Source organism: Micromys minutus, assembly GCF_963924665.1.
Source record: "Micromys minutus genome assembly, chromosome: 9".
NCBI classification, from domain to species: Eukaryota; Metazoa; Chordata; class Mammalia; order Rodentia; family Muridae; genus Micromys; species Micromys minutus.
In genome coordinates, this window is record NC_137978.1 from 6777588 (window position 1) to 6804062 (window position 26475).

A 26475-nucleotide genomic window follows, 5' to 3' on the forward strand; every position below is an offset into this window, starting at 1 on the left:
TAAAATTTTAAAAATAAATGAATAAGCTTTGCTAGTTTAAATAAATTTCAGTCTCTTAACCATAATCTTTCCTTATTAGACATGGAAGAGGAAAACAGTGATTTTGACTTATTTTGACAGGCCACAATGCTCTCTTGACACAAACTAAAAAGGTAGGAACTGATTATCAACTTTTTGAATTGTCTTTCATCTCAGGCATTTTAAAGGTACAAAATGCTTGAAAACCCCTGGAGAGGAACTTGAGAAAAGCACATAATAGGCTAGCACACCTGGTAAAAACCAGTCTCGATAGAACTGTCTGGATGCACACAAGGTTCTCAGACATCCCCATCTGGGCTTTCAATCCCCTGTCCTAAGCCCCAGCTGAAGTCACAAAATCTAATTATCAGGTTGCTTCCTTCCCTTCAGTCAGCAGTGGAAGAGCGAGGGGTGTTCTCTTCGACAACCATGATGGCAGGAACCCTTGGGAATCTCTAAGCAGTGGTCCCCTACAGTGCTGAACACGGCCAAGCCTATGAAAACCCTGACTGCTAAAGGTGGGAGTGAAATGTCACAGTGGCACAGGTCAGTAAGGCCTAGACTTGGGAGCCTGAGGCAGGAGAATCACACATTCTAGGCCTACACAGAAAGACTTGGTCTACACAGAGAATCTCTCTAGGAAGAAAGCAGAGCGGATGGTTTTATACACAAGGGCATGTATAGACTATACATTCTATAGCATGTATAGACAGAATTATGTTGACAGACAGAGGTCTAACAAACTATCTGTTGCGGTAAATAATAAAATGTTCCGTTGTTATCAGCACCACAGTCTCACTCCGAGGACGCCGCTCTAGTGCCGAGCTGAGCACACACCATGCGGTCCCCACATGGCCCTCTCTCAGCTGTCCCTCCTTTAATCTGGCTAAAGGAGTTTCTGGCTACCAGTGATGACCCAAGCAGGGCCATGTGGCACCAAAGGGATCTCTCTATCTTGGCGCTCCAATCTGCCTCTACAAACTCAGGCGGGATTCACTCCATCCAACCATGCTTCTGTCTGGGGTGGCCTATGACTTCCCCAGCATGTTACATTCACACACTGTCCTCCACAGCCCGGTACAAACATGACTCACATCCATTAACTTATCAAACAGGTTTATATGTTAAATTCACAATCCACAAATCCTCTACACAATAAGCTCACAACCAGCAGACAAGATACAAACTGCCCATCCAGAAAAAGTAAATTAGACCCATAGAAACCCTTAGAAATAATCATGACAACCTCATCAAGCTAGAGATGCACCGAGAGAAACATACACGTCGGTTTCCATGTTGCCTCTGGAATCCCTCGTCTCCCTCTTCTCCCTCCTCCAGCCTTTCTCCACCTACCTCTCCACTATCCAATCATGTATAGCTTTAACATCAACCTACAACAATCTGCCTTTACATTATACAGATCTATTAACAAAAGTTTAAAACTGGGCTTTTATATTCCCTAAAGCACTTTATACAAACGAAGAAAAAAAATGTACTAAAGATTATGATGGTGCACGAAAAGCCCTCTGCTGGACAGGGAGGCAGACAGGAAGTCAGACACACTGGTCAGCCTCCACTGGCCTTCACTTGGTTTACCGTAAGGTATCAAAAAATGTTTCCCTGCTCACAGTCTTTCCCCTTCCTCAAAATGTCACCTATCGCTACCAAATTAAACTCCTGGTAGCTCAGCCTTAACTAGACAGATTTTCTGTTCCGAAACATCTGACAGGACCCAACAAGATGGCTCAATGAAAAGCTTGTTGCCAAGCCTGAGCTCTGTCCAGAATGCACCTGGTGAAAGGAGAAAACAAGGCCCACGGCCGCCCTCTGACTTCCACATGTGTGCACAGCACACACACACACACACACACACACAACGTGCACACAGACACAAACTGAAAACTCAAAAGGAACAAAGAAACAGCTTGTGGTTAAGAGCTGTTGCTGTTCTTGCAGAGCTCACATTCGGTTCCCCACTCCCAAGTCAGGTGGTTCTCCACCGCCTGTTACCCCAACCCCAGGGTACTGATGCCTTCTTCTGATCTTCAGGTGCACAAAGCCACACCCAGACACACGTGCACACATATTAAAAATATAAAATAATTTAAAATAAATAGAAACGTTAAAACCATACTATTACCACTTATCAGACTTAGCGTCGACCTCAGTCTCAGTGAAGACTGAGGCACAAGTTAGAACTCTATTCTCCACTGCTGTACAGCCCGACTCACACTCTTGTGTGATAAAAAAACAAAAAAAGTCTCCCAGAGTCCATCTAAGGTCTGCTCCTTTCAGAGTCGCCTTTGGGGATGTCTTCACCCTTCCCCACTTAGATCTGGCTCTCTTCTAAACTAGGCCATGGGTATTCATGCGCTGTGTGCACCAGAAACTAGACCAGGGCTTTCCATATATCATAAATGTCAGATCATATCCCACAACAGCAGCTATCTTTTTTCCCCAAAAAGCATCAGGTTTCTGAGAACTCAGTAAAAACACACTCAAAGAACCAACCTATAAAAAGAAACCCCTCACTATCTCCTTCCTGTGGTTTATTCTTTACCTACATCTTCTGACCAACCCCAGTCCAATCTTTCCTCAGAAGAGGAAGAGGATGCAATCTGAGGCACTGCAAGAGCTCATCTAACAAGAACTTAGGATCACGGTGCTTCACTGTTACACATCAATCACAGGACGCACACTCTCCCCTGCTCTTCTCTTCCCTGTGAGACCTCACAGCAGACTGATTTGCTCTATGCTCAGTGCAGAAGACGGTCCAGTGCTTCTCAAAGGACCTGACATTTTTCTCTTTTTCCACAGGCACATGGGAGCTTGCATAGTTCAACACATCAAAAGATTAACCCACACACTGGACTTTCTCTTTTAACTACTTGGTTTTATTTAACCACTTCCCACTTAGCTTTATAAATCCATTCATTATATGAAACTCCTTACCTATCTTTGCTTTAACTTACTGATGCTGAATCAGGATACTATGGGGGAGACAGGAAGAAACTTAAGATATAAAACTACAGAGCCATGGGGAAGCTGGGAGGCTTAGAGGGGGAGCAGTAATTAGCACATGTTTGAAAAAGCCATATGGAAGATTTTATAAATTTTCTTCTATACACACACACACACACACACACACACACACACACCTGTTGCTGTAAATATTAAAAAATAAGAATGGTTATCTCTTTATCGGCCCTGAGGTCTCACTCCTCAGGCCTGACCCTGATACGGAGCCTCGAACCCATGCAAGCCGCCACCCAGATCTCACTCCATTCACACAACTCCCTTCCCTATTCTCCACCTCTATCCTGGGTTGTTTCTCTACCCCAAAATCCCACAAACATAACTCTACAGCCCAACAGCTTTTTATACAGGTTTATATGTTCAACTCTCAATCCACAAACCCTCTACACAAGATTGCATCAAATAGACAAAGATACAAACTGCCCTTCTATATGAGATACTACACCTGTAAAATCCTTAATGTTCATAGCTTTTTAACGCCAATCAATATCACCTGGGTCTAGCTGGTCCTCTGACCTCTGAGACCTCTCCTCTCAACACCCCCCTGCCCTGCCCAGCCACTGGTTTTCCTTTATTTTACTAATTAAAATGGGAAAATTTAGATAGTCATCTCTTGAGTATGTGAGTAGGCAGCACAACACTAACTGGAATTAGTGGATTATTTAACAAAATATGGGAGCAGGGTGGAGAGATTTGTAACCAAAGAGTTGGAGAGGTAAACTGAATCAAAATAGATTATACACATACGCCACACGCACTCTCCACAATGAAATTCTCAAAGAAAAATATAAATATCATGTTTAAAAATTAATATCATGATTAAAGGTGTGGTGTCACACACCTTTAATCCTAGCACTTGGAGGCAGAGGTAGGCAGATCTCTGTGAGTTTGAGGCCAGGGTGGTCTAGGGATGCATAGACAGACCCTATATCAAAAACAAAAGCAGGGAGCCAACAGATAAGAGCCATAAACAACAATCTTTACTTAATGCAGTTTTAATCATTATTTGTGTGTGGATACATGAATGGAACACACATGCCACAGCAAATGTGGAAGACATAGAACACTTGGTACGATTAGTTTTCTCAATAAATTGTGGAGAGCCTTTTTGGCACCTCTGGACAGTTGGTGGCAGACAATCTCATTTCCCAGGACATTCTGAAGCTGGCCAAAGGCAGGAACCTGGTCTCAGTGCTACGCCCTGAAAAGGCTAAAAGGAAGCACATTTGCATCTATAGCTCAGGGCAGAACCCTTAGGAACGAGGAAGTACATTTGCAGTACTTAGGGATGTAGCTCAGGGCGGGGCAGATTCTGAGACGCAGGCACCACAGACTCCAAGGACCACATTTTTGTCCCTGACCTTTACACCTGGCCTCCAGAAAGATGTTTATGGAATCTTTGGTTGTTAACTTGCTTGTTCCAGGACTATGAACTAATGTTATTTTTCTGCATATAATTAAAGTGGTTTAAAAGAGGACTGAATAAACCAGGCTTCGCTTCAGCCTCAAGTCTGGCCAAAGTCATGTCACAACTTTGACTAACCATGTCTTTCTTCTTTCAATCCTCGCTCCAGCTCTGAGGAACCTGTTGTCTGACCGAGCTGGTCTCGGACAATAAATCACATAAAAACCATTATCCATGGACTAGATCAAGCAGAAGAAAAAACACAAATGTTCTAGAATAAGCAAAGCAACCTTGAAAAAGAAAATTAAAGTTGGAAAACTGAACCTCTGGTTCTACACTTGATGACAGACATACATAAATGGTAATGCTGATACGCTGGCATACAGACCGACTTATGGTAAGTGAACCAAGCTGAGAGGGGCAGAAATAAACCATCCTCATCAGCTGACAAGGACCTCCAAGGTGCTGGCAGGGAATGAAAAGATGCAGCTATTCTGGAAAGCCGTTTGGCAATTCTTCGAAAAGTTACAATTATTGTTCAGCCATTCCACCGGCATGTATGACTCAGCTTTAAAGTTTCCTCAGGGGTCCTGACAGCCTTAAAGATGTGGTCTCTCTCTCTCTCTCTCTCTCTCTCTCTCTCTCTCTCTCTCTCACACACACACACACACACACACACACACACACACACACACACACACACACAATCTGTACAAGAGCACCTTCAACAACACTAGTCACAGAAACTCAACATTAACTGATGAAAAAAAGCTAACAAAATGCCAGGTGCAGACACCCGATGAAAGATTACATAACATACAAAAAGGAACGTCTGCTGATCATGGTGCCACTCCCATGGGACCTTCGTGTTCAGCTGGCTGAGGAAGATCATGAGTTCAAAACTAACCTGAGCCAGATAGTTAGGGATAACTAAAGTTAAATGAGACCTTATCTCAAAAGGGAAAAAATTAGGACTGAAGGGGTATCTTAGAATTATATACAGTATGTGTTTACTAGAGATGGCTCACTATGTAGACCAGGCTAGCCTTCTACCACTAGAAGGTTGGGTGCACAGGTAGATCCTACCACACCCACATTTTAATGTAGAATATTTAAGTCTCTAATCTCATGATTAGAATATAATCTAATGATTATATTCACTGTCTTCCTGAGATTCTTACCAGCACTGTTTCTACTCCTTCATATTTCGTGACTGTCCAGACATGATAAAGTATTTCAATCTCAAGTCAGTTTACACAACACTTAAATCACAAAACCTACTATATTTCATGTTGTTCCAAGCAGAGATAAATTTAGTTTTCAGCTTGTCCACTTCATCTGTTCCGGAAGCCTCCATATTCAAAGTCTAAAGAAACAGCCATCACTTGATTCCATTCTTCTAGAAAAGCCAATGTACTGAAAGAAAAAAATAAGCAGATGAGTAATCAGCACACTAAGTGGTACCATGCTGCTGACGTCACTTAACAGAAGGTAACAGAATCAGCAAAGCAAGCTGAGACTCCAGCCCCGCCGGGTGGGTGCTTCCTAGAGTGCACAAAATGGGGGTTGAATTCCAAGCGACACATAAATACGGTGGTGCACATCTGAAATCCCAGAATTCTGGAGGGAAAGACTCCAAGATCGGAAGTCAAGCTTGTCCTTAGTCTGAAATCCCAGAATTCTGGAGGGAAAGACTCCAAGATCAGAAATCAAGCTTGTCCTTAGTCTGAAATCCCAGAATTCTGGAGGAAAAGACTCCAAGATCAGAAATCAAGCTTGTCCTTAGTCTGAAATCCCAGAATTCTGGAGGGAAAGACTCCAAGGTCAAGCTTGTCCTCAGTTGTGTACTGAGTTCTAATCTGAGCTACAATGGCCTCATCAGAAAGGAAGGGAAGGAGAGAGAGAGAATTTTTTTCATTTCACACTTTTTCTAGAGTATGATAGTCTGTAAATATTTTAACTACAGAAAATGTAATATAAAGTATGTAAAATAGAACTAACATAAAACTAAACAATACCGCCTCGACAGCTCTCACGTGAATGTGTGTGAAGAGCATAGCTCCGATTGAAAGCTCTCGAGAGCACCCAAGGCCCTGCTGTTCTTACAGGAGCTGCGTGGGAATCTTACTGAGCTGCTGGCTGCCTTCAGTAACTGCCACTTCACTAAGAAGTCCTTGCTTCCATGTGGCTGTGTCTAACTGCTTTGCTTTGGAAATTGTCTCATGTTTTAGACTATCTTCCCTCTCAATACTGACCAATACCAATTTGTCTCAGTCACGGTTTCTATTCCTGCACAAACATCATGACCAAGAAGCAAGTTGGGGAGGAAAGGGTTTATTCAGCTTACACTTCCACATTGCTGTTCATCACCAGAAGAAGTCAGGACTGGAACTCAAGCAGGTCAGGAAGCAGGAGCTGATGCAGAGGCCATGGAGGGATGTCACTTTCTGGCTTGCTTCCCCTGACTTGCTCAGCCTGCTTTCTTATAACCCAGGTCTACCAGCCCAGGGATGGCACCGCCCACAATGGGCTGGGCCAGGGATGGCTCCACCCACAATGGGCTGGGCCCTCCCACCTTGATCACTAGTTGATAAAATGCCTTACAGCTGGATCTCATGGAGGCATTTCCTCAACTGAGGCTCCTTTCTCTGTGATAACTACAGCTTGTGTCAAGTTGACACAAGACCAGCCAGTACAATTGACCCCTTGTCAACCTGACACACAAACAAATCACTATTAAGCCTCAACCCTCAGTTTCTTATTCATCCCCAAGATCTAGATAACCTGAAGAGTCCCACGGCCTTTACCAATTGTTACATTTTTTCTTTTTATAATTCAAAGTCTCTAAATTGTGGGCTCCTCTTCTTCCTTCAAGAGGGAAAGATATCAGGGCACAGTCACAGTCAAAGCAAAATCAGTTTCTAACCATCCAGTGTCTGGGAACCACTTAAGAACTTCTGGACTCCTCCAAGGGCTTGAGTCACTTCTCCAGCTCTGCCCTTTGTAGGACACACCTTGTCTTCTAGGCTCCAGCTGCCTGTTCTCCACTGCTGATGCTGTTCTTGGTGGTCATCTCATGGTACTGGCATCTCCAACACACCACTGTCAGTCCTGGGGCACTAACTGCCACTGAGGCTGCACCTTCACCAATGGCCTTCCATGGCTTCTCACAGTGCCAAGCCTCAGCTGCTCTCCATGACCCCTTCATTCCTTCAAAACCAGTACCACCTGGGTGACTCTCACACATTACCAAGTCCAGCCACAGCATGAGGTACAACCTTGGCTATCCTGGAACACAGCTTTGTTATGCTCTCAGAAAACAGTTCCCATATTTCACCTCAATGATGCTGGTCTCTTAATCACCACTAATTTCTTAGCTCCATCTGACCAGCATCAATAGTCCCAGTAATGCAAAAGTTTTGCTTTAGTCATTCTGATATCTTGTTAATCACAGCTGATTCTTCAGCCCCAGCTAACCAAAACCACAGAATCTTCACAACCAAATCAGCAACAGCCTTGATCAAAGAGTTCCCTCTGAAATTTCATAACCCAGACCTCCATCTTCTGCACTGTTCTCAACATTATCTTCCAAGCTCCTACAGAACATCCCACAGAGCTCTTAATATCCCAGTGGCTCTTCTAGCTCATTGTCCAAAGTCCTTCCACAGTCCTCCCCAAAACAGGGTCAGGTTGTCACAGAAATACCCCACCATGCTGGTTTCGCTTGAACTGACAACAGAAGTGCTTTTGGTTTAAGAAAGAATGTAGCCTGAAGGACAGTTGAGACTCCTGAGGGAGGAACAAACTGTAACAGGAAAGGTCTGTGCTCACCCGCAGTCACTCACATTTACTTTCAAGGAAAGCCTGCTACAGGACATTATGCTTTGAGGTCATAAGTATGTTGTAGAAAACCCTGGTATCTGTTCTTTAACACCACCCTATTTCATGGGATGAATTAAAGCTATGAACTACACACCACAGCTCTAGGTAGAAGGAATGTGTAAGAGCAAATGTGCCAACAGAGCTAGAAATATAAAACTGTGTTAAAGGGTTAAAGGGGCAGGTGGGCAGACCCTGAGGACCAGGAGCAGCTGTGTCAAGGGTCAGATTCTTGTGAGGCGGCAGGGGTAGGGGGTTTGTTTGTACCGCAGCCTGGGGGAGAGATTGGAAAAGGTTGAGTTACAACTTCTCAAAAAGAAGGAAAAAAATCAGTAATGACTATATATTCAAATGATGGAAGTCAATCACATACAAAATGTCAGTAATATTTTACATGGAACTCTATGAAGTAAAAGCTCTACCTTTGTAATTTATTTTTATTATTAAATTGTTGACACCCAGATGACTTTTTTTTTTTATTTATAATCCTCTTCTTTCAGTTTCATCTGGGATTACAGGTGTAAAACAAAATGTTTAGCTGAGTCTGTTTTAAAATAACAAAATTAGTGAAATGTTCAACAGGGAAAAGGAGTTTGCTACCAAGCCCAACAACCTGAATTTGACTCCCAGGATCCACATTGTTGGTGAACAAAACTTTTGTCTGAGAGTTTTCCTGTGACCTCTACACATGTATTATACATACAGAAGCAAAATAAAAAAATCAAATGAAACCAATTACTCACAAACGAACTGAAACGAAGCCAGTGCATGAAGTACAAGCATAACACCTGGTCTTGTTGAATGAAACTAACGATTGGACCATGTGCCTGAGCACCATCCCCAACAGGTACTCCTTAGCAAAATGAAACACAACGGTTGCTTTAGAAATCTTACCTTTCGTTTATAATATTGTGGGAGGAAGGAGGGTGAGCACACAGCGAGCGTGTGCGCGGGGTCACAGGATGAGGAGCGTAGTCAGCTCTGCTGTGGGATCAGACTGGCACTGCAAGCCGCTCTACCCACTGGCCCACCTCACCAGCCCTCACTGTCAATTTCTTATGTGCTCTCTTAGCAAAGTCTGCCCCAAGTTTTTCATCCATTAGCACTATTTCTGTGCCTGTATTTTTTAATGGTTTATTTATTTATTTAATGTGAGTACACTGTTGCTGTCTTCAGACACACCAGAAGAGGGCACCAGGTCCCATTACAGATGGTTGTGAGCCACCATGTGGTTGCTGGGAATTGAACTCAGGACCTCTGGAAGAGCAGCCAGTGCTCTAACCTCTCAGTCATCTCTCCACCATTCTGTGCATGTGTTTTTAAAGATTTTTTAAATTATTTTCTAATTATCAAAGATGGGGTGGGGACATGCACCTGCCACCCACTCTACTCCTCCACACCTGCCAATCAGCTATTTACATGCTCGAAGCTTAAACTCTAGAAAATGTAAACCCTCCTTAAATAACACCTTAGAGTCCAGCATGCTTAGCACAGAAGAGTAGAGGTGTCCACAGCTACAGCAGCTGTCTCCTCTTAGAGCTAATGGACAAGCTGAAGACACTAAAACAAAAATTTTTTTAATTAAAAAAAAAATTTTCGGCAGAGCGGAGCCTGGCCCAACCGCCAGCCGGAAAGGCGGCTCGTACAGGCTGAGCAACTGGTGAGTGGGAGACCTAGGCTGCAGGTGAGCAGAGGGATCTCTGCAGAGTGCACACAGAAAGGGCACCCCCTGCCCTGACCTGCCCTGTCCTCCCTGATCCAGTGACCGGGAACAGATCTTAGGAACTTCTGTTCCCACCCGGAGACGACTTCAGGACACAGAGCAGAGCCTGGCCCAACAGCCAGCCGGAAAGGCGGCTCGAACAGGCTGAGCAACTGGTGAGTGGGAGGCCTAGGCTGCGGGGGAGCAGAGGGATCTCTGCGGAGTGCACACAGAAAGGGCACCCCCTGCCCTGACCTGCCCTGTCCTCCCCGATCCAGTGACCGGGAACAGATCTTAGGAACTTCTGTTCCCACCCTGAGGCAACTTCAGTACGCAGAGCGGAGCCTGGCCCAGCTGCCACCCGGAACCTGGGCTGCCGGGGAGTAGAGAGATCTCTGCGGAGTGCACACAGAAAGTGTACCAGGGACACAGACCAGATACAAGGGAAAGGCAAGAACATATCACTGACAACAAAATGGCAAGAGGAAAGAGAAAGAGTATATCCCAAGGAAACCAAGACAATCTAGCAACACCAGAACCCAGCTCTCCAATAGTAGCAAACATCGGAATTCCAAACACTCCAGAGAAAGAAGACACAGACCTGAAATCATGCCTCAAGACGCTGATAGAGTTACTTAAACAAGAAAGGGAGGAAAAGCAAAAAGATTCAGAAGCTTTTAAAGAAGAAACAAGAAAAACACTCAAAGAACTCAAAGAACGAGACGAAAAAAGAACCAAAGAAATAAAGGAATGGAAGAGGGAAATTAAAACAGAAATTGACACAATAAAGAAAGCGCTAAAAGAGATAACCCTAGAGTCAGAACACCAAAAAAAAAAAAAAAAAAAAAATCAGGAGTCACAGAAGCAAGTATTTCCAACAGATTACAAGAGATCGAGGAGAGAATCTCGGGGGCAGAAGACGACATTGCAAACATAGACAAAACAGCCAGAGAAGATGCAAAAAACAAAAAGCTCCTAACCCAAAATGTCCAGGAAATACAAGACACAATGAGAAGACCGAACCTAAGGATAATAGGAATAGAAGAGGGAGAAGAGTATCAACTAAGAGGCACAGTAAATATCTTCAACAAAATCATAGAAGAAAACTTCCCTACCCTCAAGAATGAGATGACCACGAGCATAAAAGAAGCCTTCAGAACTCCAAATAGGTTGGACCAGAAAAGAAATACCTCCCGACACATAATAGTAAAAACATCAAGTGCCCAAAGTAAAAAAAGAATACTAAAAGCAGTAAGGGAAAAAGGTCAGGTAACATATAAAGGCAGACCAATCAGACTCACACCCGATTTCTCAACAGAGACTATGAAAGCTAGAAGAGCCTGGACAGACATCATGCACTCCTTAAGAGAGCACAAGTGCCAGCCCAAGCTGCTATACCCAGCAAAACTATCAATCACCATCGATGGAGAGACAAAGATATTTCAAGACAAATCAAAATTCACACAATATCTGACCACAAACCCAGCACTACAACGAATTATAGGTGGAAAACCCAATACAAGGAGGGAAAATACAGCCTAGTAAAAACAAGAAAACTCCTAAACAAGAAAACTAAAAGAAGAAAAAAACACAGACACAACTCAACCCAAAAAAGCAAAAATGGCAGGAAACAGAAACAATTATTCCTTGATATCTATTAACATAAATGGTCTCAACTCCCCAATAAAGAGACATAGACTATCAGACTGGATACATAAACAAAATCCAGCCTTTTGCTGCATACAGGAAACTCATCTCAGAGACAGAGACAGACACTATCTCAGAGTAAAAGGGTGGGAAAAAAACTTCCAAGCAAACAGCTCCAAGAAGCAAGCTGGAGTGGCTATTCTAATATCGAATAAAGTAAACTTCCAACCAAAAGTTATCAAAAAAGATAAAGAAGGACACTTTTTACTCATTACCGGGGAAATCTGTCAGGAGGAACTCTCAATCCTTAACATATATGCTCCAAATAAAAAATCACCCACATTCATAAAAGAAACTCTACTAAAGCTCAAAAAATACATTTCACCCCACACAATAATAGTGGGAGACTTTAATACCCCACTCTCACCAATGGACAGATCAGGGAAACAGAAACTGAACAAGGACACTGCAAAACTAGCAGAGACTTTGAACCAACTAGAATTAATAGATATATACAGAACATACTATCCTAAAGTAAAAGAATACACCTTCTTCTCACCACCCCATGGCACCTTCTCGAAAATTGACCACATAATTGGACACAGAACGAGCCTTCATCGATATAAGAAGATTGAAATACTCCCATGCATCCTCTCAGATCACCATGGTCTACGGCTGGTCTTTAACAACAACAAAGACAACAAAATGCCCACATACACATGGAAACTAAACAACGCTCTGTTAAAGGATAGCAGGGTCAAAGAAGAAATAAAGAAAGAAATTAAGGACTTTCTAGAATTCAACGAAAATGATAACACAACATACCCAAACCTATGGGATGCAATGAAAGCAGTATTGAGAGGAAAACTCATTGCCCTAAGTGCTTCCAAGAAGAAACTGGAGAGAGCTCACATCAGCAACCTGACAGCACAGCTAAAAGCCCTAGAACAAAAGGAAGCAGATATACCCAAAAAGAGTAGACGGCAAGAAATTATCAAAATTAGGGCAGAAATAGACCAAATAGAAACAAAAAAAAAAAACATTGAAAAAATCAACAAAACAAAGAGTTGGTTCTTTGAGAAAATCAACAAGATTGATAAACCCCTAGCCAGACTAACTAAAGGGCAAAGAGAGAGTATCCAAATTAACAAAATCAGAAAGGAAAGTGGTGACATAACAACTGAAACTAAGGAAATTCAAGAAATCATCAGATCCTACTACAAAAACTTATACTCCACAAAATTGGAAAATCTGGAGGAAATGGACGAATTCCTAGACAGATACAAGGTCCCAAAGTTTAACCAGGACCAAGTAAACCATCTAAATAACCCTATAACACCTAAAGAAATAGAAAAAGTCATCAAAAGCCTCCCAACCAAAAAAAGCCCAGGTCCAGACGGGTTCAGTGCAGAATTTTATCAGACATTTATTGGGGATATAACACCAATATTCGCCAAACTATTCCAAAAGATAGAATCAGATGGAATATTACCCAACTCATTTTTTGAGGCTACAATAACCCTCGTACCTAAGCCACACAAAGACCCTACAAGGAAAGAGAACTTCAGACCAATCTCACTTATGAACATTGATGCAAAAATACTCAACAAAATCCTTGCAAACCGAATCCAAGAACACATCAAAACCATCATTCATCATGACCAAGTAGGCTTCATCCCTGGGATGCAGGGATGGTTTAACATAAGGAAATCCATCAATGTAATCCACCATATAAACAAACTTAAAGACCAAAATCACATGGTCATCTCACTAGACGCTGAGAAAGCATTCGACAAAATCCAACACCCCTTCATGTTAAAAGTCCTGGAAAGAACAGGAATCCAAGGCACATATTTAAACATAATAAAAGCAATATACAGCAAACCAACAGCCAACATCAAACTTAATGGCGAAAAACTTGAAGCAATCCCACTAAAATCAGGGACTCGACAAGGCTGCCCACTCTCTCCCTACCTATTCAACATAGTACTGGAAGTCCTGGCTGGAGCAATTAGACAGCAAAAGGAGATCAAGGGGATACAAATCGGAAAGGAAGAGATAAAAACATCACTCTTTGCCGATGACATGATAGTGTACTTGAGTGACCCCGAAAATTCCACCAGAGAACTCCTACAGCTGATAAACAAGTTCAGCAAAGTGGCCGGATACAAAATTAACTCAAACAAATCAGTAGCCTTCCTATACTCAAAGGACAAACATGTGGAGAAAGAAATTAGGGAAAAGGTACCCTTCACAATAGTTACAAAAACTATGAAATACCTTGGTGTGACTCTAACTAAGGAAGTGAAGGACCTGTATGACAAGAACTTCAAACCTCTAAAGAAAGAAATTGAGGAGGATCTCAGAAAATGGAAAGATCTCCCATGCTCATGGATTGGAAAGATCAACATCTTAAAAATGGCCATCCTACCAAAAGCAATCTACAGATTCAATGCAATCCCCATCAAAATTCCAACCCAGTTCTTCATGGAATTGGAAAGATCAATGTGCAATTTCATATGGAATAACAAAAGACCTAGAATAGCGAAATCCATCCTCAACAACAAAAAACATCTGCGGGAATCACTATCCCTGACCTCAAGCTATATTACAAGGCAATTGTGCTGAAAACTGCATGGTACTGGTACAGAAATAGGCAAGTGGATCAATGGAATAGAATAGAAGATCCAGAAATGAGCCCTCATGTATATGGTCACCTGATTTTTGACAAAGGAGCAGTAAACATTCAATGGAAAAAGGACAGCCTATTCAACAAATGGTGCTGGTCCAACTGGCACTCAACATGCAAAAGAATGAAAATAGACCCGTTCTTATCTCCTTGTACAAAGCTCAAGTGTAAGTGGATTAAAGATCTCCACATTAAACCAGATACACTGGAACTATTAGATGAGAAAGTAGGGAAAACCTTAGAACACATAGGCACAGGAGAAAATTTCCTGAACAAAACACCAATGGCTCAAGCTCTAAGGTCAAAGATTAACAAATGGGACTTAATGAGATTGCAAAGTTTCTGTAAGGCTAAGGACATCGTCAAGAAAACAAAACGGCAACCAACAGAATGGGAAAAGATCTTTACCAACACCACATCAGATAGAGGCCTAATATCCAAGGTGTACAAGGAACTCAAAAAACTAGACACCAGAGAATCAAATAACCCTATTAAAAAATGGGGTACAGAGCTAAACAAATCATTTTCAGTTGAGGAACACTGAATGGCCGAAAAACATCTGAGGAAGTGCTCGACATCCTTAGCCATCAGGGAAATGCAAATCAAAACAACCCTAAGATTCCACCTCACACCAGTCAGATTGGCCAAGATCCAAAACTCAGATGACAGCAGATGCTGGCGAGGCTGCGGAGAAATAGGAACACTTCTCCACTGTTGGTGGGGTTGCAAGCTAATACAACCACTCTGGAAATCTGTCTGGCGATACCTCAGAAAATTGGATATAGTACTACCTGAAGACCCAGCTATTCCACTTCTGGGCATATACCCCAGAGACACTTTAATACACAACAAAGATATATGCACCACAATGTTCATAGCGGCTCTATTTATAATAGCCAGAAGCTGGAAGGAACCCAGATGTCCTTCAGAAGACGAATGGATACAAAAATTGTGGTACATATACACAATGGAATACTACTCAGCCACCAGAAACAATGACTTAACCAAATTCTTAAGAAAATGGCTGCATCTAGAGAAGATCATCCTGAGTGAGATAACCCAGTCACAAAAGAACAGACATAATATGCAGTCACTGATAGTGGGATGCTAACCCCAGAGGCTTGCACTCCCCCAGAAACAACTCACAGACTGTATAAAGTCCAAGAAATAAAGAAAACAAAAAATATACATATATTCACAAAACAAGAAGACTTTGACTATTTCCATGTTGCGTTTTGTTTTGCATGTACTTTACGCTTATTGCAACTAGTACGTTTTCAATGCATACTGTCAAGCCCTTGAAAAAAATCAAGTACTGACTAAAAAACATATTCACATGGTTTTATGTAAAATTTATTTTAATGTCTGAAAAAACAGTACTGACAAAAATGTATAATTTTAAGCAAAAAATGTTTAAAATCTTTACATTTATCTTTGTTTTGCAAAATAAAGTCGTTTAAAAAAAAAAGAATGTAAAAAAAAAAAATTTCAAACACACGATAGGGAATACTTGTGTCCTCAGAACATGCTTAGAAAACAATGAAGGACCAATAGCAAAAAAGAACAGTATAAAAGTTTTGCCCCGAGAATGCATCTAGTAAGGACTTTGAGGGTTCTTCATATCTTCAGTGTAAAAACATTTTCTTGATACACAGTTCTTTCATAATGGTGACCTAAATGAAGAAATGGAATTCTCAAATATCATCTTAAGTCCAAATGGCAGAGAGGAATCTAAGTCCGGATCGGAAGCTCGTTTCCCACGCCTGTCCTGCGGCTCAGGTGCTCACAATGCTCACGGGCTATGCAAGCCACCCTAAGGTTTACCAGAAGGCTGTTGTAAGAATATTAGTGAGGAAGCTGGAGAGGTGGCTCACTGGTTAAGAGCACCTGCTGCTCCTGCAGAGGACCCGGGTTGGATGCCCAGTACCTACCTACATGGCAGGTCACAGCACCTGTGACTCGAGGCTCAGGGGATCCAGTGCTCTCTTTTTGCTTTTGAGGGTTCAAGGCACATGGTAAACATACATACACATAAGCAAATACTCACATATGTAAAATAATATAAGTCCTAAAGAGAAAAAAGGTAGTAGTCTTTCCTTCAAAACATTAAAAAAAAATCCAAGCCTACACAGAGAAACCTTGTCTGAAAAAGAAGTTATTAATATTTGGACTATCTGAAGATAGCTTTATTGTCTTGATTTTATCTCTAATATATTTTTATTATTTACTACATTTTGATTAATAAATGTTATGTCAGAATCTCAGTAACTTCTGATCAATTCAAGCCAACTACAAACACTTGAAGATTTTATGCTTAAAAATTAAGTCAATACATAAAAATCAACATTGTAAAAACTGAAGCTTGCACAAATATCCAGACTGAAAAGGAACTTACAGAATCTCCAATAACCAGACAGTGTTAAAGTCATGAATAGCCCTCAGTCGCTGGTCCTTGTGTGACACACGACAGCCCTTCAGTGGTTTCTCTTAACCAATGATGCTTGGGAGAAAGGGGTAGCAAAAGAAAGAAAATGTGCAAGTATAAAAGGCTTTAAATTGCAAATCCCCTTCTAGTTCACACTCACCCATCACAAATCACTACCCTACCCCACAGAAATGAGCCCTCCTTTGCAACGCCTTGACAGCCACACTTCCTTTAGCTTCTGACTGGACACTTCCACATCAAGGTAGTTAGTGATTACTGTACAAAACCCAAAATACAGTTATAACTGTAACGGCCCAATACTGTTGTGAACTGTTCATACTCCTGTGAACTGTTCTGGGGAATTTATGTAACTTCAGAATATCTGCTCATGTTTAACAACTACAGTTCCTTGAGAGATGGTGTATGGTGGGCTAGGGTGATGACTCCATTCATAACTGCTAGCCTGAAAAGCATAAGAACATAATTCAACCTCCAGAAACCGTGTAAGATGCCGCCAGGATTCTCCTATGATCTCTAATAACTGGTCATGCTTCAGCCCTTAGAAACAAATTCTTCAATTTAAAATCCCAGCTTGTGTGTGTGTGTGTGTGTGTGTGTGTGTGTGTGTGTGGTTTGCTTTTTGTTTTGTTTGGATTTTGGATTAGTTATTTGTTTTGTTGTTTTGTGAATGGTGGTGGTGTTTTTTGTTTTTTATTTTTGAGACAGGGTCTCTGTCATCCTGGCTGTCTTGGAAACTTGCTATGTAGACTAGGTTGGCCTCTAACTCACAAACATCCCTACCTGCCTCTGCCCCCACGCGCAGCCTCCAGCTGATATTTTAAACACCCTTTCTAATCCCATCCCATCTTCTCTTTTCCACATGGATGAGCCCCAGTTCCTTTAACGGATCAGAAGGCTGTAGATAATGAAGGCCTGATGTCGGTACTAATGAAGGGTTAGAAACAGGATGCCAGCAGAAAGCTGAATCAGTGGAACAGATGAGAACGAGTCACAAAGGTATTCACACATAAGACTGAGTCCTAAGTCACCCAAAAATCCGACATCCGACATCTAGGAGGACGATGGTCACACTAACAGAAACAAGAAACTAAATGGAGAAGGCTACGTTTAAAACAAGATATAGCAAGGAGCTGAGGACAAGGCTCAGTGGTCAGGGGCACTGGCTGCTCTGGCAGAGGACCTAGGAGCCACATGGCAGCTCACAGCCATCTGTAACTCTAATCCCAAGAACCCAACACCATATTTTGGCCTCCAGAGGCACCAAGCATATTTGTAATGCACCAATTATCATGCAGGCAAAACACTCATTCAGAGATAGAGAGACAGATAGATGATAAATAAAATCTGTATATGAAATAAAACACTGAGTTTGAAATTTATAAGAAATATAGATAAATTCTTTCTCAAGTTATCTTTCATTAGTCACTTTTACCCAGAAAAAAAAATCACAGGTGTTGAGGGCAGTAACTATGTACTATTTAAACACAAAATATCTCACTTATTCACCAAACAATTTGAGAAGCAAAGCACTAAGGGAATAATATTCACGCCATGAAACTCAGCTCCTGCCTTCATCTACCATATCTGCTAAAGGCACACCACTGAATGGTCATGTACACATGGGGATACAGGGCAGAAGTATCCCCCCTTCCCAGTGAGAGCATCACACACAAACAGTGTCCTAGGACAAACACAGTTACAACTGCACTGTTCAAATACAAAGACATACAAATGCATCTTTCTATTCTGAACAGAATGCAGAAAACATTGCACATAACACTCAGGAATGTGTCAGTGTCCTCAACAATTGTGTCCATTGTTAAAGAGTGTTGCCTGAATTGTGTCATCTCTCCAAAGAAGAACATTGTTTCAATCGCTTCTGCCTTGCAAATTGGGTTTTAAAATGATTCTTAATTTCAAATAATATTGCAGCAACTATGAAATATACCCACAAGTTTGAATCCTTACAAATGTAAAAACAACTATAAACGACAGACATGTTCTTCAGTAGATATAACTGCTCCTGGATTCTCTATAACCTCATAGTATGATAAAGTTTACATTATAACGTCTACTTTAGTAGTTTTGTAGATGACTGATTTTATATTCTATTAAAAAGTAGTTTACTAGATACCTATTTTAAATTGAGAATATAACTTTGAAAACAATAGTCTAGGGTCATAAAATGGCAAAGTAACCTTTATTTCCTAGATGTGTTGTTGGGCACGATGAGCTAGTAATCTTAAAACCTTATGTGAGTGTTACAAAATAGAATGGATAAACAGATATGTTGACACAGTTGAGAAGCCTAATTCTCCCTATGGTAAAATAATAAACACACACAGGAGAGAAAAGTATGAACTGGAATGAAGAGAATTCTTCAATGCTGAACGTGAACAGAGCTTTTCTATAGTCTCATCTTAAAAGAGTACAGATAAGTGGTTGTTTAAAAGGTTTAGAAACAAAAATACCAGTAGCACATTCAAGCCCAGATCTTGGTTTCTAAGCATCAACTCACAGTAAATAATCCAGGACTTTGTGGTTAAGTAGCTGACTCCGGATCCCCAGCAGAGACTGGACCGGAGAGCACAGAACACCTAACAATGCACACGTGTAAGAAAATGCTCAACAGCCGATGAGGACGTATCTGAAGGAAATGGGGGACAAGCTTGGAGGCTGCCACTGACCAAATCTGAGATCATTTATCATCCAAACAAACAAAAGGTGGTGGGGCTGGAGAGATGTTAAAAGCACTGACTGCTCTCCCAGAGGTCCCAGGTTCCCAGCACCCACATGGTGGTCTCAACCATCTGTAACTCCAGTGTTAGGAGTTACACCTGATACTGGACCTTCCACCCTGTTCTGGCCTCACAGGACACTGCATGCACACAGTACACAGACATATATGCAAATAAAGCACTCATTACAAAATCTAAGACACAAAAACAAAACAGGACGACAGTTACAGATTATAATGCACTGCAGAAATTGTTTAAGAATTCTTAAATTGAGGGAAGTCAAGGCAGCAGCTAGAGGCGGGTGAAAGGAAAACCTGGAGGTGGGAACCAAAGCAGAAACCACGAAGACACACCATTACTCGCTTCTCTACACAACACATAAATCCCCGCCCAAAAATAAGCACTGCCCAGTGAATGGCACTCCCACATCAATCATCCATCAAGGAAATACCTCCCACACACACCCAAAGGTCAGTCTGTAGAAGGCAACGCCTTGACTGAGGTTCCTCTTCCCAGGCAACAACTCAACTAACCAGGACACCCAGAGCCTAACTGATAGAAGGGATCAGACTAATGAGTCCTGTGAGGTACTCAATAAAATAATTGGTTTGTACTTAAAAAATATCAATTGCCTTTAAAGATAAGAGGGAGGGAGGAAGGGAGCAGGAGAGGGGGAGAAGATGTTCTCTGTAAAACAAACGAGAGAAAGGGTGGGAAGAAGCTCGGTGGAAGGGCAGCTGCCCATAGCGCAGGCCTGACGCCCTAGGTCTGAGTTCCAGCAAAAAAAAGTACAAAGAGAAGAGAAAACAAATGACAACTCAATATATTCTATGAAGAATAATTATATTTATTATTTTTAAGCTATGGTAATATTGTCTTGTTTGGGAAGAATTGGGGTTTTGAATATTGATGATACAATAGATAACATTAAGGTTAAGGAGCTATGGTATATTAATGGTGGCTTGGTTATAAGAAAATGACCTAATTATTAAATCTCCATGAGGAAGTACTTAGGATGGATGTATCATAATGGTGTCATCTTACTTCCAAATAGCCCAGTAAGGAAGAAGCATCTATGTATGTGTAAACATTGGAGGCACAACCACAATAACAAATTTCAAATGAGGGATAGCTTTAACAGCTAGCAACCTCAGCCTGGGCTTCGAGGAAAAGGCAGAAATTAGGATGACCTTAGAGCAGCTCAACTACTTCCTCCTCTACTCAAGAGGGCGCTCAGGAATGACACATTCTTTTGTTTTTAAGATTTATTTGTTTACTTATTATATGTGAGTACACTGTAGCTGTCTTCAGACACCAGAAGAGGGCATCAGATCCCATTACAGATGGTTGTGAGTCACCATGTGGTTGTTGAGATTTGAACTCAGGACCTCTAGAAGAGCAGTCAGTGCTCTTAACTGCTGAGCCATCTCTCCAGCCCAGGAATGACACATTCTAACAATTGATAAATAATCACAAACCAATTGGACACGAACCCTGCACTGAGTTGTCTCAGGACATAATAAAGAGAAAAAACTAAATCACATTTTCTTCAAAGACAAATAAAACTAAAACACTGTCACCAAAGTCACATGATCTCAGAATATGCAACAATCACCAAAACTGTTCCAGGGTGGCTGGGGAGCTTGGGCACCAGTGTCTCTCCTGACCCTTATGACAAGGCTAAGGCCAGCTCTACTGTTGTCAGTGTCTTCGCTGTTCTGCACGGCTCTATGGCCGTGCTCTAGTATACGGGACAAGAGACACTGAATTCAACTCTGCTGACTCCGAGTTTGAAGGACTTTGTCACATACTCTACGCTATCACCACCACTGTGAAATATGAAATCTGAACAGGCTGTACTGACTTACTGACAGGTTCTGAAGGAAAAGCCATGTCTGCATTGTTCTCTGTACATGTGTATTCATATATGAACCAAGTAAGTGAAGATAAAGTTTAGCCAGATGCCCTATTTACTGCCAAATCTCAAGCAAAAAAAAAAAAAAAAAAAAGGTTACTTAATAAGGTACCACTCAGTTAGTTAGGATTTTATTGACCATAGGAACTTTTAGAAACAGAAACATTTAACTGGGGATGGCTTATGTTTGGTCCATGATTGTCACGGTGGGAAGCATGGTGACACACAGGCAGACATTTGGTAGCTGAGAGTTCTACATCTGGATCGACAGGCAGAGAGAGAAACACCAGGCAAGGTTTGAGCAGTTGAAACCTCAAATCCTACCCTCAAGGAAACTTTTCCTCTAACGGGGCCACACCTACTTTAACAGGCCACTGTCCTAACCCTTTCAAATGGTGCCATTCCCTATGAGCCTGGGGGATGGGAGGAATCAGGGAGGGAATTTACATTCTAGTTTACACAGTAAATTCCAGACCTGGCTTCATAGTGAGACACTGTCTTACATACAGAGACACACACATACACACACACACAAGCACTGACACACAAAAAAAATTAACTAAAAAAATTAATCTATAATATCACTGCCACAATAAGAGTACTAATAGCAAAGGTTTATGCCTAGAAACCTGATCTTTTACTAATCTCTATCTCAAAGAATTCACCACTGTCCATTGTCACAAGACCTTTGTCTTATAACTAACTGCCTAGGGGTAGCCAATGACATCATTCCCCTCACCTCTCACATCCATTGGCTTCTGCCTTGACTACTCTTCTCCAGATGGTCTCATCTAACTCTCTCCTTACTGGGCTCTCTCCCATCTTCAGTCTTCCCCTCTTCCTCAGGGTAAAGAGCATCAAGTCCTACTGTAAGAGCCCTTGACAAATTTGACCGTCTGGTGTATGCCTTCTCTATTACACGGACAATTTGACAATTTGTGATAGACTGTTTTACTCACTGTGCTGGCTAGTTTTATGTCAACCTAGCAGGAAACTATCTTATCTGAAAGGAGGGAACCTCAGTTGAGAAGATGACTCTGTATAAGGCATTTTCTTAATTAGTAACTGATGGGGGACGTCCACTGTGGGTGGTGCCATCCCTAGGTTAGTGGTCCTTTAGTCTACAAGGAAGCAGACTAAGCAAGGATGATGAACATTGTAGAAAGCAGTATACCTTCATGGCCTCTGCATCAGTTCCTGCCTCCAGATTCTGTTAATGATGAACAATGTAGAAGTGTAAGTCAAACAAGCCCTCTCCTCTCCAACTTGCTTCTGGCTCATGGTGTTTTATCACAGTAACAGAAACCCAACTACGAGCTCACTACTCAGGGACCTAGAATAATGCCTAGTTAACAAATAAAAGTTATATGTGAGATAAAGACTAAAAATGGATTCATAAACAGTCCTAAAAATAAAAACAAAGAGGTTATAAGGCTCACAACATAAGGAATACCTAATGACATAAATTCTGGTACCGAATTTTGCAACTTAACTCTGAAACCTAAACATACCATATAGTTGACAATCAAAGCCTGTTTAATTGATGATAACCATAAAATAGAAAATTTTGATGATTACTTAATCCTACGATTTTGTTAAAAACAGGTGAATCTACAAGTCGCCTACCTGATCTACTTCTTCAAACCTGACAAGCAGCCATCCTGGTCTCTAGGCTGCCAGCCCATCCCCACAATTCAACTGCAAATACCTGCTACCAGCCTTTCACTCAGGTTCCTGCCAATTCTCAATGTAATCACTAGGGAAATCCAAAGCTCAGCACTTCACATCTGGCTCTGACCACTGATCCACTGAAAAGTGTTTTCTCTGAATGCAGAACGAACACCTGCTAAGTGCATGGCAGCTGGTAGATGACAGATAGATGATAAATACATCGATGGAAGGATACACAGATGTTAAATATGAATGAATAGATAGATGGATATATAGACAGATAGACAGAAATGGACAGATATAAAATGGCCACTTAACTCATATTTGCTGAACCAATGCTCTTTATGCATCAAAGATGAAGAACAAATCTTTGCACCTTTGGGGCTGGAGAGATGGCTCAGTGGTTAAGAGCACCGACTGCTCTTCCAAAGGTCCTGAGTTCAATTCCCAGCAACCACATGGTGGCTCACAACCATCTGGAATGGAATCTGATGCCCTCTTCTGGTGTGTCTGAGGACAGCTAAGTGTACACATACATATTTTTTAAAAAAAGAAGAATAACTAAACTTAAACTCTTTGAGCTTTCTTTTCTCCATTTGCAAAACATCAATAATAATAGCTCACTGAGTTCATATAATGTGAAGATAATGCTTTGAAATGATATCGAACAAAGATGAGTCGTGGAGGCCAGGTGGTCTGACCAATAAGTATTATCTCATTAAATAGCAATGCCTGGTTCACCATCATCTGCAACTCCAGTTCCTAGGGCTCAGATACCCTCTTCTGACTTCAGGGGCACCAGACACAAGATGAACGGACAAATGTGTAGAAAAACACTCACATAACAAAATATGCTTTTAAATATATATATATATATATGCATGCCACTTTATAGGAAAAGTATCAATCGGGTAGCCTCTCGACTCATTTTACTAATGTCTACAATCCCCCACATCGCCCAACTCTAGCTTCAGTTCTCAAACTCTTAGGGCAGGTGAACCAGTCATTAGATTCTGACACTAGACTAACACTACACTGTTTGGAAAAATAAAAGCTTTATCATTTGAAACTCAGAAAATACATTTCAAAGTCTTTCCAATCCCTCTGGGCACTTCCAAAGACGCATAATCTAATTAGAAAACCACAAACAGCAGGCAGGAAAGATCACTCCTTTGTGTCTATCTGCCATCAGCTGACTCAAGATCAACTCCAAACTCCCAAGAGAATGTAAGGTCGGAAAAGATAAACAGAAGGAAATCTTCACTGAAGCAATTCAAATATTAAAAGCCATAACACAATATATTCTTAGCTCCGAGGTCGCAATGAACCCCATGTGGAAAAGTAATCAATAACTTTATATATATATATATATATATATATATATATATATATATATATATATATATATATATATAAAAACCCTGAGAAATTTAAACTTAAGCAGAGTCATGCTGAGCTGAACGTAGTAGTGACGTTGGGTCACCGCACGGAAGACTGTTTTCTGAGTTTCCAACTTCAAAAACCCTCAGATGTGCGTGGGTACGTCAGAATGAGCAAAACCCAGACTATGAAGTCAGCATTATTAGTACAGCCAGGGTATATAGTACTACAGATTGCCGTTACAAACAACCCAAAGAGGCAACGGGGCTACCGATGGTCAGACTGAGATCTAACATTTACACACGCACGCACTTTTTGTTTTATATGAAGAGACACTGGGCAGTGAAGACCAGTGGGAGAGAGTCAATGGGATAAGGCAGCTAGGGAGAAAACCTCTCCTGTCCAGGAAGGACAGGACAGCTGGCCACTGGCAGGCTTACAGTTCAAAGGGCGAGGAGGAGTCAGAAGATAACCCGCAGGAGAAAGCAGAAGCTCCGAAACCTCCAGGAACCCAGACGGTTGGCCAAGGGTCTGCACCAAGGGCAGCCTCTCACCCCCACCCCACCGGCCATTCGGAGACTACAAAGACCAAGCTCCAACCTTCTCCACTCCGCCAGCCTCAAGCCGACTCCTCGGCGACACGGGACTGAATAACTGCACAGCCCCGCAGGAGTCCCCACACCAGGACACGCTCCGGCTCCAGCTGTCGCTCCGAACAGCGCGTACACACCGCGGGACGTGCGGCACACGGCCCTGCGCGGCCACCGTAGCACAGGACTCCGAAGCCTCCGCAGGCCGCGGTCCTGCAAGCAGCCCTGTCCGAGACCCTAAGCTCTCAGGCTGCAAGCTCAGAGCCTAGAACCGTGCATTTGTGAGCGGCAGGCCAGTGTCAGGATTATAGCTGTCCATCGTAGCTGTAACTACCGGACTTGAGCTACCAGCCGCTACGCACTGTGAGTGTCTGCGGTCTCGGACTACAAGATCCAGCATGCTCAGAGCTCTGGGTCCTTATGACCAAACCCACTTGGATTAAAATACTATCTGTCTATCTACTCCAAGGCAAACTGTGGTAGGGGTATTGATTACATCCTGGTGGAGCTATCTAGGGACATGTGCATTTAGTTTTCACATTCAGAGTCTTGTCGTGAATTGTAGTACAGGACCTGCCTTTTAAAGAAATAGGGAGAGAAATACTAAATGAATACAACATGTAGTTCTAATATATTGTTTTCAGTAACGCAGACTGTTGGAGCAATGCATAAGAAAACAAGAGGAGAAGTCCTTGGGGCTGTGAAGGCTTGTTTCCCCAGTGTAGGGGAATGCTGAGGTGTCGAGAGTGGGTGGGTGGGAGGGGGAGCATCCTCATAGAAGCAGGGGTGGGTAGGGAAAATAGGAGGGGGCACTGAAAAGGGGGATGACATTTGAAATGTAAATACATAAACTATCCAATAAAAAAGAAAGGAAGAAAGAATAGAAACTACGAGGGGGAAAACCAACAATCTCTTCTAGTAGTTGCTTGGTCCATAAGGCTGGAGGTCTCAGAAATCCCAGTCTAGCCCTGGGATCCTAGACTTCTGGAGCAGTCTTCATTTCAATTCCAAAAAAGCTGGGTTTAGTACTGGCAGCAACAGGATAAATGAACTTGGCAGCAAGGGGGTTTGTGGGTGGGGCAAATGGACATAGAACAGCTTCCTTCCTTTTTATTTGGGCTGCTACCAAAAATATCCCGGTCTAAATTTAGGGTGGGTCTTTCTACTTCAAGTAATCTAAGAAAACTCCTCATGGGCTGGAGAGATGGCTCAGTGGTTAAGAGCACTGACTGCTCTTCCTGAGGTCCCGAGTTCAAATCCCAGCAGCCACATGGTGGCTCCCAACCATCTATAATGGGATCTGATGCCCTCTTCTGGTGTGTCTGAAGACAGCTACAGTGTATTCTCTGAAGACAGCTA

General features: G+C 42.0%; 1 protein-coding gene across 1 annotated transcript in view; it reads right to left on the reverse strand.

Moving 5' to 3' along the window:
* ATG4C (autophagy related 4C cysteine peptidase) overlaps positions 1-25247 on the reverse strand; it is a 65036-nt gene extending 39789 nt beyond the window's left edge. The window contains exons 1-2 of the mRNA XM_080922025.1: positions 25127-25247; positions 5741-5875 (exon numbers count right to left, since the gene is read on the reverse strand). Coding sequence (XP_080778151.1) covers positions 5741-5816 — 76 coding nt within the window. The 5' untranslated portion in view covers positions 5817-5875; positions 25127-25247. The remainder of the gene's footprint in view (positions 1-5740; positions 5876-25126) is intronic.
* Between the last annotated feature and the right edge of the window lie 1228 nt (positions 25248-26475).